At 36.3% G+C, this 13,138-nt stretch overlaps 1 protein-coding gene across 4 annotated transcripts in view; it reads right to left on the bottom strand.

Moving 5' to 3' along the window:
- Positions 1 to 13,138, bottom strand: part of PDZD8 (PDZ domain containing 8) — a 74,433-nt gene that overhangs the window by 39,420 nt on the left and 21,875 nt on the right. For all 4 annotated transcript variants that reach the window (XR_004425367.1, XM_033131362.1, XM_033131364.1 and 1 more), the window contains exon 3: positions 6,150 to 6,252. Coding sequence is in view for 3 of the 4 variants with exons in the window: in XM_033131362.1 (XP_032987253.1) it covers positions 6,150 to 6,252 (103 nt within the window). In the remaining variant the exon portion in view is untranslated. The remainder of the gene's footprint in view (positions 1 to 6,149; positions 6,253 to 13,138) is intronic.

The raw sequence follows: 13,138 nt of genomic DNA, 5'->3' as shown, positions 1-13,138 counted from the left end.
GGCAACTGAACATGGCTAATCTTATTATGAAGGCCCTTCCATTCAAATCCCAGCTCCCCATTTTCAGAGTTATCCTTGCCTCTACTCTGAACTGCTTCCACACTCACCATTCCTGAACTATCTCCTAATTATTAGAATGCCATTCACAGTCCAGTTTTTGTGAGAGGTAATGGGATTTGATGGAACAAGTATCGAACCTCTTTGTGTATCGGGAAAAAATTCCATTGACTCTGAAGCAGTACGTATTACATATTTGGTTCCCATGTCTCTTTTTATACACTGAGAGTAGTTCTTAGAAAGTAGGCATCATCTCCTCAAATGTCTCTTTAGTTAATAAGGGTGTGCCTAAGAAAACAATTGAAGTTTTGATAGGGAAACAGCAGAGGAGAGAAGGAAAAGTGTGACTCAAATCAAACAGAAAGATATAGTCCAGAATTAGGAGGAGAAGTCTTCTGACCTCATAACTTGGGGCACGGCTTGACCCTATCTAAAGTCCTTCTTATAGCAGTTGCCAAGTGATACCATGTGATACTCTGAAAGGAATATACTCATTCTGATTAAGAGTTCCAAATTATCATTTATGGATTCTCCCCAATTGTTAACTGAATGGTCTTCAGGGATTTATTACTTCTTATTTTTTGGCAGATCTGAAATATCATGATATCTCCTAATGCATTTCCTCACAGTTCCCTTGGGCACCTGCATATTGGGTTACACGAGACATGAAGTGTTTCTGCTTCTGTTTATACTGAACACTTGACTGTTCCAGTATCTCTCTTCTGCCCATCGACTGTGTAAATTCAAGGGACACAAAATATTCCTCTTTAATTCCTTCTCCATTTCAAGACAGGAAGAAATTCATACCCTTCCTTTCTCTTTGATAGTGACCTATTTATGCCAATGTACTGACTTCATAGTTACTTAGATTTTAAACCTTCTATCTTTAATTATAGAAGGAAAGACTTGGTCTCTAATGAAGGACAATTGCTATCAAGTGTCCAAGTGCTAGAAGGAGAGGGAGTAGGCTCAGCATCAGAAAATGTATATTAAAAGGCTTGTTTTAAAAATGAAAACTCCTTTCATCCTTTTACTTGGAATGGAGAACAAGGGAAAGAGCTAGACAGAAAACCGCTGAGTGCCAACTGGCCCCACCCCCGTGCCTCTACCCCAGGACTACCAGGTTCAGAGTTTCCACAGCTTATTTTCATAGAGCCTTCTCTTCTCCCCAGACAGATCAAGCATTCCAGTTGCCCAAAGAATACAACAACCTATTTGAAGGATGGAGTGATAGTGTGGATAAATGATAAAATAGATGGCATGGACAGCACAGGCAGGACAGTTGAAATAGACAGAGAGAGGCTAAGAGAAAAGAACATTCACTCATAACCTATTTTATGTCTGGAACTAAGGGTAAAGCAAGTGGGTGGTCAACGGTGAGGGAATTCCAATTCTGGAAGAGTAACACGCAGGAGCTCTCTCTTTAAAACCGTGTGTGTTCACGTGACATGTATGTAATCTGTTTGCTTTACCATGCACACAAGAATGATTATGTATGTTTTAACATGTTTAATATGTCCGATTAATTTTATGAATTTTATTTGATAAGCACTATAAATTCTAGAGATATATAGTTGTTTTTATAGTTTCTTACTGAAATATCATGTTTCCTACGGAAATATCATGGAAACTTTTGTAAAATCTGAAAATTCCTTAAATCCATTCATTAGTGAAAGGGAAGCAAGTTATCATCACCAAACTTGCAGATTACAGTGGACTGAAAATAAACTGGCTTGTCTTTTGGTGTAGGTGAATGTATTTCTAGTACTGACTTCGTTATTTCTTGCAAGATGATCCTGTAATTGTTGTTTAAGCCTAATATCTAATTTACTTGTACCTCAGCTGTCACATTTTATTTGATTTTCATGATAACTCTTTCCTTATTTATTATTTTTACCATCACAAAATACCTCATTTACCCTATGAGCTCTTTGATTTCGCAAGTGAGCTAACAAGCAGGGCACTGACCTGAGTGTCAGATTTTGCTCCAAACTTACCTTGGATTTCTAATAAGGTAGAAAGCGGGCTTTATGCAGGTTATTTGTTAACTTATCCTTGTCAATTATTCCCTAATATCCCAATTTAAGGAAAAGTTCCTTAAAAATAAAAAGTCATCAGGTAGATTTAAATTTTTTTTCTTGTGGCAAGACTGTGGACTGGCCACCTAAAAGGCATTTATAATGCTTTTCCCTCACTTTCTACTTCTACAAAGGCTGAAAAACTGAAATGATTCCCCATACTTCCATGCTGCTAGGGGAGTTCATGTGACTCAGTTCTAGTCAGGGAGATGTAAGTGGAAATCCCTGGCAGGAGCTTCCAGAAAAGTATTTAAAAAGGATAAAACCTGGCTGACATGTGCCTTTGGCACACTTTAGACCTCATCTTTTTTCTTGAAATGTGGATACTTAGGGGTGCATCAGACATCTTGGAACCATGAGGACAAAACCCCACACTAACGATGATGGAAGAAGCCAATAAAAGCCAGGCTCTTTGGCTGTTGAACTGCCATATTAACCAAGGGCTTTTCACACAAGACAAACAGGTCTCTTTTTGGCTTAAGCCACATTCATTAGATTTCGCTGATACCTGCTGCAAGAATTGTAAAACTGTTCCTTCTCCACCCTCAACATTTGTGCAATTACTACAAATCTAAAGCTTTCCATCTGTTACTGATCTTCCCCTATTAACAGCACAAGGTATATTATAATGCTGTCAAAACTCAAAGGCACATTTAAAGTATGGAAGAAATTAAGTTTCTTTCATTCTGCACATTCACTGAAATTAGTGACTAACTGAATAAATTTCAACATTTAAAAACCGAATTTAAACCTGAAGATTGTATTTATACAAAGACAGCCTCTATACTCATTAAATACTTTAGCATATTTATTTCCAATGATGCACTTTTTTTTCCTATCCAAATTTACAATATATTCCAAATTTTCAAGTCCTATTCGGCAACGTTTTATATATTCTTGAAGAACACTCTAATTCTCCATCCCAGAGTTATTAAATTCAGACATATGTAATTTAATTCCTGGAGACACTTAACTGCTGCTGACATTTTCGACACCTGATGTAATTAGTAACCTAGAATTATTTCTCCAAAACTACTTATGAAATATGCTAAGATCTAAAATTATGACTCAAGATTAGTTTTACTAACCTTTGCTATGAAATATTAAAGCTGTCTAACCTCATGTAATAAAGGAAACTGAAAATGCCAACAGCAATGGCAAGTTATGACTATTTCATACCCATAAATATATGAGAAACCAATAATGCTTTCTCATATATTTATGCATTTCAGAACAATCTGTGAAGCTGGTTATTCTAATCCTCTGAGGAGTTGCTCTACATTGGATGAGATGTAACTTAAAAGAAGGTTAAGGCATGAACAACCACCAAAAAGGGGAGAGACTTTCCTAAAAACCACAATTTTAACCATGTCATTCCCATGCTCAAAATCTTCAATAGCTCCCAACTGCTTTCATAACTTCAAACTCTGTGGGTCAGCCCACTCTCCCTTTCCACTTTACTTCTCAGCCTCCTTCCCCACCCCAATCAAAATTACTCTATTCCAAAAGAATTTCATATTGCGTATTTTTATATAAGGATATTCACGATAGTTATTATAGAAAGAACTGAAAACAATTTAATAGTCAAAGGAATACCTATAAAAATACCACATAACCATTAAAAGTCATGGTCTTCAAGAGTATGGCGATATGCTTACAGGCCTATTTAAAAAGTTAAGAATTGTGAGAGAAAAAAGAAAAAAAATACAAATACAAATAAAAACAAACAAAAGAATTGTGACTATTTAAAAAAATGCTACAAATAATAATAGACTATTCTAGAATAGCAAAAAGCACATTACTACTACTATAAAACAGCTAGGTAAGTATAGTTCAAAAGTACCTATTCACCTGTATAATGAAGACATAATAGAGAAATAGTTTTCCTAAATATTGGCTACTAATAATAATCATAGATTTGGTTATACTGCCACGAACAGCTAAATGAGATAGAAACAGCTAAATACCTAAGTTGTTAAATATACCTTTAAAGAGTACAACTATAATTTATTCATACAAAAAAACCTACTAACGTGTTAAAGAGATCTTATCTTTAAAAAGACTAGAAGTAACGCCAGATAGGTTTGGGGGTTCCAAGAAGCACCCTTGGAATTTTATTACTACCAGACCCATAATATTTCAATATATGCTTAGTAAATGAAATAAATTTTCTTTAAAAAAAGACAAAAAGGCTGTAGGTTCCTTTAAGGCAGGGGTGTCCAAACTGCGGCCCGTGGGCCAACTGTGGCCCGCAATCCATTGTTAATTGGCCTGCAGCAAATTCCAAAAATATATGTAGTTTACTTAAATAAACCAGGTGAGGCAATACGTACTTCACCTCGAGTGAGTGGCCCGGCTGTTTGTGTATTTTACCGCATGTGGCCCTTGGTGAAAAACGTTGAAAACAGTTTGGACACCCCTGCTTTAAGGCATAGGTTTTTTTTTTTCTATTTCAGACATAAACTTCTGGGATTCTATTTCCAATGTGAAGCTTCATGGGCTTATTTAACAAAGAAATTCTGTAGGCAACATTTGGATAAATGTTCTAAATCTTTAATACACTATTAGATTTATGCACATGCCAAGAAACGTATCATAATTGCTATTAAAACTGCTATGCAGAATATTCAGAAAATACCAACTCAACTTTGGAAACAAATTAACTAATAACTAGTGCCAATTTTTATTCATATAAGAACCCACAGAACCCAACAAGCCCAACTAAAACATGTTGATAGTAAAGCACTGCTTTGTTTATTTTTAATTATAGCACTTAAAATTTTTTAAAAGCCTTTACATTTTTTCAAAGTCTTGCAGTTTAGGGGACAGTCTCTTTTGAGAGATATCAAAAAAGAAACTAGAACTCTAAGTCCTTCACACACCAAAAGTATATCCCAAATCCATTCTCTTCCTTCCATTTCCTAGGCTACCACCTAGTAAAAGTACCCAACACCTCCCCTGAATGCCTCCTAACTGCTCTCCCGTTAGGTCTACCCCGTCCTCCTACAATCCTTTCTCTACACAGGCAGAACGTTTTTTACAAAATGTTCAGAAGATCGATCACGTCACTCCTCATCTTAAAACTCTCCCCCACAAACAGTAAAATTCCAACTCCATGCCCTGCATGGTCAAGCGTGCCTCTACCTCACGGGTCACGCTCTCGCTACACCAGCCTTCTGTCTGGTCCTCAACCACGCCTTCCTGCACACATCTGCTGCCCCCCCTTGCTTGAAACGCCTTCCAGGCCCTCTCTCCCCTGAACTCCCCATAGGGCTTGCTCCTCCTCGTGATTCAAGCTTCCGCTCCAGCGTGAGGTTTCAGATTTAGCGAATAGGGGATATGCTTCTACCAAAAAATTATTTACTGTTTATCTGAAATTCCAATTTAACCGGGCATCCTGCTCCAGAGTGCCCGCTCCGGTGTCTTCTCTTTAGAGGCTTTCCCTGTCTATAGAGTCTCTTTTGTCGTAACTCATTACTCCTTTGTCACAACCGTATGTTGTTCATCATCCTTGTCAATCTCTAGGAATTACTTTGCTCACTTCTTTGGCTTACTCAGTGACTGCTATGTTCTACCTCCACTCTATAGCGTGTAGTTCACCTTCCCGCTCTTCTAACCCTCACACCAAACCTCTACCCCATGTCAGCACCACAGACACAGGGCCTTTTCTTTCTTGAACTGTTTCCCCAACATGTAACACAGTTCCTAGTACAAAGTAAGCACTCATAAAATAGTTGCGGAATAAATGAATGCTCTAAATTTACATGCTTTCTGAGATGATTTCCTGCTAATTCCATAACTGTGAAACAATTTTAAAGTCTGACTTGGTTTCTTACACAAGCAAGCAATCTGAATACTACAGTTTTATGTGATTCATTTCATTACTGATATAACAAGACACATACTTATTTGTACATGACCAAAAAGAATTATAGAAATATAGAAATATTAATAAAAGCATGCTTATAGAATACAAATTTTATACAGATGTAAAACTATGCAAACCAATTTTACCGTCTTAATGGAACTCCTTTGTTTTTCTTCCCAAACACTACTGCTCAACTCAAGTGTGCAATGAACATTTGCCTCTCTGTCATAGGATCCAAAAATGAGTAACCTGCAGTATAAAAATAAAACAAGGAAACTATTATACCAGTTATATGCATTAAAATTCTTCTTTCTGATCATTATACCAAGAACTAATAAACTATTCCATTACTATAAAAATCTTGTTAACAGAAAAATAATTAAATCAAACACGTGGTACACCCTCTAGTGGGAAAGTGAAGTAAAGCTAAAATTAGGTGAAATTCCAGGACAAGCCTCTAAATCAAACAAACGCAGAAAGTAGTATGTATTCATGAGGTAAACAAATTGACCAGATAATTTATACATAGCTCAAGTCGTTAAAATCAGAATTTAAAAAATACATTGTAGAATGATGCATATAGCATAATACTACCTCTCTAAAAGTTAAACAGATACAAAATAGTACAATATTTTTGACCAAAATAGTTGTTTATGAACACACAAAACACACACACACTTCTCCATCTACTAATGTGACCTTAGGCAAATTGTTTAATTTCTCTAAGCCCATCTCTTCCTCTGAAACATTCAGGGCAAAAATAGTACTTAACCTCTTAAGAGCTGTAGTGAGAATAAAGAAGACACTGCATGCAAGGCATTTAGCATAGTAGCTAGCAAAAAGTAAGTGTTTAATAAATGTTTATTTCTATTATCTTGAAAACAGCTGTCAAGGAATAATTGCGTCACTTAATTTTACTGCTTAATATTCAGATCTAAAAAGGAAATCTCAGGTCCAATCTTGACATGATATATAAAGCACTTTTTATTACTGGAGGAAAAAATGTTACCCACATGTCCAACTTCTGTATTATCTATCTTCTAAATCAGAACATAAGTCTGCCAATACGTTTTAGGAGTAAGCTCGAGAATCACTTTAGCATTAACTGACATCATTACTTTTGCTTTTCCTCTACATGAAGCTCACGTAGATAGGATAGGAGTGAGATAATGAAAGAAAGTGGATGAACACATACAGTTAGTTAGAGAACTCAAGCAAATCATGTCCATACTTCACAAACTGACTTTCATAAACAGAAAAGCATGAAAAAAGTGATGGCAAAAAAAAATCCCTAACTTTAAATCTTAAAAATTATTTTTAAACAGTGCTTATCAACCTATTGCCAAAAACATTAAGAAGAGTTGCAGTTATAAAATACTAAGTTTAGAAAAATAAGAATTTTCATTTATCAAACCTTTGCTGCCACCATCTGTTCAAAAGAGCAAACTACCTAAGGGCCTTAACTACCATGCAGAGAAAGCTGTGCATCTGCGAGTGCACTCCGTCCCAACAGATATTAATCCTTTGGATTCAGGATCAAAAAGCACACTTCTTGGAATCCTCCCTTGAAATCGTAAGTTATTCTATATTGTTCATATCACCTTATGTTTTTTAAAAAAATAATGCAAAATTTAACAAAAATTAACTCATTAAAATGAGTCACAGACCTAAATGTAAGAGTAGAAAATATAAAAGCAAATCTTTGTGACTTTGGATTAGGCAATGGTTTAAGGTAAAACACCAAAAGCACAAGTACCAAAAGAAAAAACAGATAAATGGAACTTCACCGAAACTAAAATTTTGTGCTTCAAAGGACACCACCATGTAAGTCACAATCCTCAGAATGGAAGAAAATATTTGCAAATCATGTACCTCATAAGGGTCTATCTAGTATAACTCAATTTAAAAAACAGACAAAAGATATGAATAGACATTTCTCCAAAGAAGATATGCAAATAGCCAATAAGCACATGAAAATATGCGCAACATCATTAGACATCAGGGAAAAGCAAATCAAAACCACAATAAGATAGTACTTCACAGTCGCTAGATGAGCAATAAAAAAAGAGACAATAACAAGTATCGGCAAAGATCTGGAGAAACTGGAACCCTCATACATTGCTGAGGGGAATGTAAAATGGTGCAGCCACTTTGAAAAAAGTGAAATAAGAGCATCCATTCACACAAAAATATGACATGACTGTCCACAGCAGCATTATTCCTAACAGCCAAAACGTGGAAACCCACACGAGTATGTCCAACCACTGATGGATAAATAACACAGATACACCTCTTACCACGAAGTGTTCCATAGTAGCTTCAATTCCAAACTAGTTTTTCCTTGCACTACATTTCTGTAGTACTTATTATTTAAGCCTCAATTCAAATCAGACTGCCTATGTGGTCAGCTTACTTATGTATTTGTTTTGTGTTAGCCCTAAACTACATTTTACGTTTCTAGAGTGCAGGTGTTAGACTTGACAATTTTCTGTGTTTACCATAGTACTTAGACAAAATGCCTTCACTACTGATAGTGCCAGTGGCAGAAGAACTGGTAGCAGAGGTGGTAGAAACAGCAGCAGTGGTGGTAGGAGCGAACATTGCCTGCAGGACAGTTTTAAGAGCTTTTACATTTATTATCCCACTCAATTTTCACGATTATTCTACCAGATTATTCTACCAATATTTTTACCCTAATTTACAGATTAGAAAATTGTGACACAGAGAGACTGGGTAATTTGCTCAAGATCACACAGCTAGTGAAGAGTCTGGACTATATAAATTGAGATGAATGAGTTTAAGAAATTTTGACAGAAAAAGAAAAAGAGGCAGTTATCTTTTGAACAAAATCATGAATCCTACCTGCAAATAAAATATATTAGAAGCACAGACTGACAGTTACGGTTTAATGGCACAAAGCGAGGAATTCTTATTTTCTGACCATAGTTCATTTCACAGTTCACTTCTGTTGAAGATATTATATATAAGTATATAGCATGCCAATATCACATTTAAAACATCTTGGAGTTTGGCATTTTGCTTTGGTTTTATGTCAGTTGGGTTCCTAGTTAATTTTCTTAAATTCTTTTTACAATTCAGACATCAGCAGAATTAAAACAGCTACATTTTGCTATGTGAAATAGCAATGAAGGTATTCAATTATAATACAAAAGAAACAATATTATTTTCCAACACAATAACCTTAGGGAAGAGAAGGTGGGGGGATAAAAGACAAGCTACACAGACCCAGGACAGATGAATTCCAAATTTGGAATCTCTGAAAAGTCTGCTTCATAATGATAAAAGGGTCAATGTATCAAGAAGAAATATGCACCAAACTACAAAACCAAACTACAAAAAGAGATAAATTCAGAGTCATGGCTGAAGATGTGAACACCACACTTCATCCAGTAATTGACAAAACTAGACCAAAAAATTAGTCAAGACACAGAAGATCCGAATGATAGTCCTCACTCGGTGTTAACTGCCTATCAGCATTGTGTCCCCACTTTGCATAGTTCTGACATGCAAGGTTTGGGTTAACACAGTGCCGTGCTGAGTAAGAACTGTGTGTATACATTTTTGTATAGTTGTGGCTTTTGGAAGCATGTTAATGCTCTCTATATAGACAAAAATAAGAATCATGGATGGAAAGGCAGGGGTTGGGGTACACCAAAACTGAAAGTGAACTGAAACAAATAAACCCAACTATATTTCACATGAAAGAGATAGTCACACTGAAGGGGAAATTAGTCTAATTTATGAATACAGTCATGTATCACTTAATAACGGGGATATGTTCTGAGAAAAGCATCGTTAAGCACTGTCATCGTTGTGCGACCACCACAGAGTGCACTTACACAAACCTAGACGGTGGAGCCTACCACACACCGGGGCTGTATGGTACAGCCTCGTGCTCCCAGGCTACAAAACTGTCCAGCACGTTGCCAGGGTACATGGACAGGCTGGCTCTATAGCGTCACGGAAAGCTTTTCCTGAAGTGGCAGTGGCACCTGAAACTTGCTAAGGTTGCAGTTCTGGTGGACCTGTGTCCTGTATAGGATCTGGGGTCTTCAACAAAGAATTGACAGCAATGTCCTCTGAAGACCATCAGGCCAGATCTGGGAGGGCTGCAGTGCCCTCTGAATATGTAGTGCTGGGGGGACAGGCTCCTCTGTGTGAAACAGGTCAGTGGCTCACCGACTGGGATGGAATCTGTGTACCCAAAATTGGGGTGTTCTGAGTGCAAGGGAATCTAGTGCCACACCTCACAGATACTGCTCCCATGAGAGAGAGAGAAAATTTTCCTCCTGAACCAGCCTTCCATTGGAAATACCCTTCCATTTCTCATAGGAAATTGAGCTCCATTATAATCTTATGGGACCCTCGTCATATATGTGGTCTGTCGTTGACCGAAACGTCATTATGTAGCACGTGACTGTGCAGTACTTGACCATACACCCTCATTCCTGGGTAGTGTAGGGGAGAACTGCAAATACATCCTGAATCCTTTTAGTATGTTTTCTATATTTGTATGGACAAAGCAATTCTGAAACTGTCTGAGATGTATTTCAGGACTGAGCAAATGAGTAGAACTGCTGACGTTATTGGAGCCAGGATTCAAGGGAACGAGGAAAGAACCAAGGCAAGGAACAACCCTATGAGGACGAACTGGAATTGGAAGTATTGGGGGAACAAATGATTTCTAAATTATGTGTGTGTGTGCGTGTGTGTGTATGTATGCATATATGTATAAATGTCTATACATATATGTATTTCGCAACTCTTTCCACTGAAAGGGCCTAGCTATGAATATATGAAGTAATATATGAAGCAGCAATGAACTCACCCAACACCCAAGTTTGATTTCTAATATCATTCTCTACTAAAAGGAACCCTGCTCTTTGGTAAAATAGCTGATTCTAGAAGTGTGGCAGAGAAGATGAAAAATGAACCTGGAACACTTGTTAAACCAGAAAGTAATAAAGACCTCAGAAAAAGGGGGACGGGGTCACGTCACAAGAATACGGAGCCAGTTTGAAGGGGTTCCTAGTGGCCAAATCAGGGACAACTGAGGCACAAAATAATTAAGAATAGTAAAGAGTTATATTGAAAAATATTAAAATCCATGAATCTGTGCTGATAATAGATAACTAAGGAATAAGGTAGGACTCTTGGGAATAGAGTAGAAGAATGTTAACTGCTGTGATTTTCTTTTCTGTATTTGTGTTAACATTAAAGAAAATTTTAAACGATGTATTTTTGGAACCCAGTAAAACAAAACAACATTTCGTTTGAAGCTGCTGAGAAAACACAGGCTTTAGAACAGTATACTCATAAGTGTGACTGACTCAAGTAAAGAACTGACCTTAATTAGAATCTTCTATCTATAATTAGACAGGCTGCACCCTAAATGTACTGCTTTAGAGTGCAGAACCTCACGCAGCAAAACTTCACAGGCTTTGCCTTCACTGACAATAATCTTATTTTGTTTTTTAAAATACAACTGGTTGATAAAAGCAGCCAAAGAGAAGAAAATGCATCCATTACTTCATTCAATGTCTTTTACATAAAAATGTGACAAATCTCTCCTAGGATTTGGCGCCAGAAATTTATCAGAAACTGAGAGCTAAGTAATCCGTTAAGCTCCCTTTGCTGCCAGAAAATTGATCTCTTCTCTATATGGTTGTTTTTAATCTAATTCATATTCTATTTAACTGCACATGGGCATACGTTTTCTTTGCAAAATCCTTTAAGATAGACTATACTTCAAATGTACTTTAAGATAGACTATAAGATATACTTCAAATCCTTTAAGACTGACTATAAATGATAAATCAAAAATAATAATCTTAACAATACGACTAACACTAATGTGCAGTAATTTAGTCTTCTAATAGCAGTACTACAAATACAGCACTTGAGTTCATCTGTCACATACAAAATCAACTTTAGCCAACGGAAAAAAACACAACTGTTCAGAATGACTGTGTTTTTAAAAAATTTGACAGAAGTAAAGTGTTAGAAACAATGTTTAAAACAAAATTGTGTTTCCACCCCCAAGCTTTTAATTGGGAAATTCAAAACTCTATTTCAGATAATTAGAAAAGATCCTCCCTTTACAGCATGAGACCCTTTTAAGAACATTCAAATTCCAATTGTCACGATCAAACATGCAAAAAAGTTTTGTTTAAAGATTTTTCTTCTTGCTAAACACTATAACGATTATACTAAGGCTTAATAACAGAAGCTGTTATCTACTGAAGGTTTACCATGTGGGAGGCACCGTGGTTTATTTATGTACCTTCTCTGATCACAATCACCGACAAGATGACAGACACCCTTGCCCATTTTACAGATGTGCAACTTGCCTAAGAACATGTAACTAGGATGTAAAGACAGCACTTTCTAACTCAAAAACCAATATTACTTCCACTTCGTGTTGGCTCCTGAAGCATAAAGCTTCCAGTTGTACAAGAACTCCAATATTTTCAATAAACAGTTTGTTTTCTATGAATACTTCTATTTCTTTCCTCCTTGGCAAAATTTACTCTCAAAGGTTTAGAACATGTAAATCTGATGAATGAATGAATGAATAAATAAATAAATAAATCTCCTTCAAGGCTATCTTTGCAGGTTGGGGGAATGGGTGGATGAGTAGTTAGATAGGAATTAAGAACAGAAGAGTCAAGAAATTTTGTGAAAAACTGTCCTTCAAATGTCTAGACATGGCTATGATTATATGGGGAAAGATAATCCAATAGGATGATTCTGAGGCCTGTGGATCTACATGCCATTCACTGAAAGAAAAAAACAAGCATGGGTTCAAAATTTCCTTTGCCACAGGCCACTTGAAAAATATCCTTCTAAATGTTAATATGACAAAACCAAATTCTAATTATATATTTAATGCTCATGCTGTCCATGGCATATTAGCTTAGCTACTTCAAATTCAGACTTGTACAAAGCTAAGTTTTTATTGTATATGTCATTTTACTGTACACTGAAGTTCAGTTTACAAAATTTATGGCATACTTTATCTTTCTTTGAGAAATGAATTCCTCTTCAGACTTTCTGATATAATGGGGCACAATAATTAGTCACTCCAAGACTTAAAAAAATATTTAGCATATCA

The sequence above is a fragment of the Rhinolophus ferrumequinum genome, chromosome 16, assembly GCF_004115265.2.
Source record: "Rhinolophus ferrumequinum isolate MPI-CBG mRhiFer1 chromosome 16, mRhiFer1_v1.p, whole genome shotgun sequence".
In the NCBI taxonomy this organism is placed as follows: domain Eukaryota; kingdom Metazoa; phylum Chordata; class Mammalia; order Chiroptera; family Rhinolophidae; genus Rhinolophus; species Rhinolophus ferrumequinum.
This window is presented reverse-complemented; position numbering and strand designations above follow the sequence as displayed.